Here is a 1990-nt window from a genome sequence, read left to right on the forward strand (position 1 = left end):
TTGTGACGGACCTCGGCGCCATCTATGATCCAGGTTCCGAGGTAAACAATTGACTCTCCCATAAATATCAGATCCCATCTTCTAGTCTGCTGTTCTGGGAGGTGATGAGGTAGCGCTGATGGGTGACAGACGGGAGTGAGCAGAGGGGTGAAGAAGTATTATGGTCGACCTTGAGACGTACTATCCAGAGGGCTAGTAGAGCGTTTAGGACTTCAATGTTGGAGTGTGATAGCCAGAAGGTTAGTGGAGCGCTGAGGACTTCCCTGTTGGAGTGTGATAGCCAGAGGGCTGGTGGAGCGCTGAGGACTTCCCTGTTGGAGTGTGATAGCTAGAGGGCTGGTGGAGCGCTGAGTACTTCCCTGTTGGAGTGTGATAGCTAGAGGGCTGGTGGAGCGCTGAGGACTTTCCTGTTGGAGTGTGATAGCCAGAGGGCTGGTGGAGCGCTGAGTACTTCCCTGTTGGAGTGTGATAGCCAGAGGGCTGGTGGAGCGCTGAGGACTTCCCTGTTGGAGTGTGATAGCCAGAGGGCTGGTGGAGCGCTGAGGACTTTCCTGTTGGAGTGTGATAGCCAGAGGGCTGGTGGAGCGCTGAGTACTTCCCTGTTGGAGTGTGATAGCTAGAGGGCTGGTGGAGCGCTGAGGACTTTCCTGTTGGAGTGTGATAGCCAGAGGGCTGGTGGAGCGCTGAGGACTTTCCTGTTGGAGTGTGATAGCTAGAGGGCTGGTGGAGCGCTGAGGACTTTCCTGTTGGAGTGTGATAGCCAGAGGGCTGGTGGAGCGCTGAGTACTTCCCTGTTGGAGTGTGATAGCCAGAGGGCTGGTGGAGCGCTGAGGACTTTCCTGTTGGAGTGTGATAGCTAGAGGGCTGGTGGAGCGCTGAGGACTTTCCTGTTGGAGTGTGATAGCCAGAGGGCTGGTGGAGCGCTTCAGACCTCAATGTTTGGGTGTGCAAACCGGAAGGTTAGTTAAGCGTTGAGAACGTCACTATTGGAGTGTGCTAGCCAGAGGGCTAGTGGAGCGCTGAGGACTTTGCCGTTTGGGTGTGCTAACCAGAGGGTTGGTAGAGCTCAGGAAGACTTCACTGTTTGAGCGTGTTAAAGAGTCGGCTAGTGGAGCGCTGGAAGACGTCACCATAACTGCAGCTAGCGTGAGGGTTAGTGTTACGCTGAAGGCCTCGTTAGAGGAATGTAAATAGTGTCCGTCATCTTCGAAGATAGCTAGCGTGAGGGCTAGTAATGCTCTGTATGACCTCTAGTAGTGAATTGTATATAGTCGTGGTTGTAAATAATAAGAATGGTTATTTTCAAGTGCAGTTTCATTTCTTGCCTTAAAAATTACACTACATTTTCACTAAAGTTAGGGATCTCTGAACTTGAGTAGAATCGTATTAAAAGAACCCGGTTAAGGAGTACGTAACACTTTTGTTATTACGCAGAAGCTTCAGTCCCATCATAAGGTTGATTTCAAATGTTCTACTTTGAATGCTTGGTATATTTTAGTTCATTCCGCATGTTGGGAACTTTGGTGAATATAGGACAGCCATGTACAGTTCTGAGGTCTTCATTATGCATTTTTTCCAGTCTATCAATACTTTTGACATTTGCAGTACTAAAGCTGGTGCATGAAAGTCTATCAGAGACCTTATATATGCCAGGAACATCATTTTTGTTGTTTTAATATTATCAAAGTATTTAAGGCTGTACCCAACTGCAGTTCTGAGAGCCTTTTACATTGTTATTGTAGCTTTTTGATGGCAGTTAAGGTAAAGGGGACTGAAACACCAAGGTATTTGAAAGAAGAGAGACATAGTCTATTGGATAGTTAATTTTGTTGAGACTCTAATATCAATGTTAATCCATTCTCTTTCCTACTTCCTTTCCCCTCCGATTCACTCCCAACTATACTTCCCACTACACTCCCCACTACACCCCATCTATTGGCCATAGTTAATATTTAAAGAGCTTCAAACATCTTGTCAAACGTTTTGTTCG

The 1990-nt window shown here is 47.5% G+C and overlaps 1 protein-coding gene across 1 annotated transcript; it reads right to left on the reverse strand.

The window, feature by feature from the left end:
- Positions 1-212: 212 nt before the first annotated feature.
- LOC138365059 (uncharacterized) lies at positions 213-1133 on the reverse strand. Its single transcript, XM_069325163.1, has 2 exons — positions 1050-1133; positions 213-887 (listed from the first exon to the last, which is right to left on the reverse strand). The coding sequence occupies exons 1-2, from the start codon at positions 1131-1133 to the stop codon at positions 213-215; spliced, it is 759 nt and encodes a 252-aa protein (XP_069181264.1).
- Between the last annotated feature and the right edge of the window lie 857 nt (positions 1134-1990).

Source organism: Procambarus clarkii, chromosome 15, assembly GCF_040958095.1.
Source record: "Procambarus clarkii isolate CNS0578487 chromosome 15, FALCON_Pclarkii_2.0, whole genome shotgun sequence".
Lineage (NCBI taxonomy): Eukaryota > Metazoa > Arthropoda > Malacostraca > Decapoda > Cambaridae > Procambarus > Procambarus clarkii.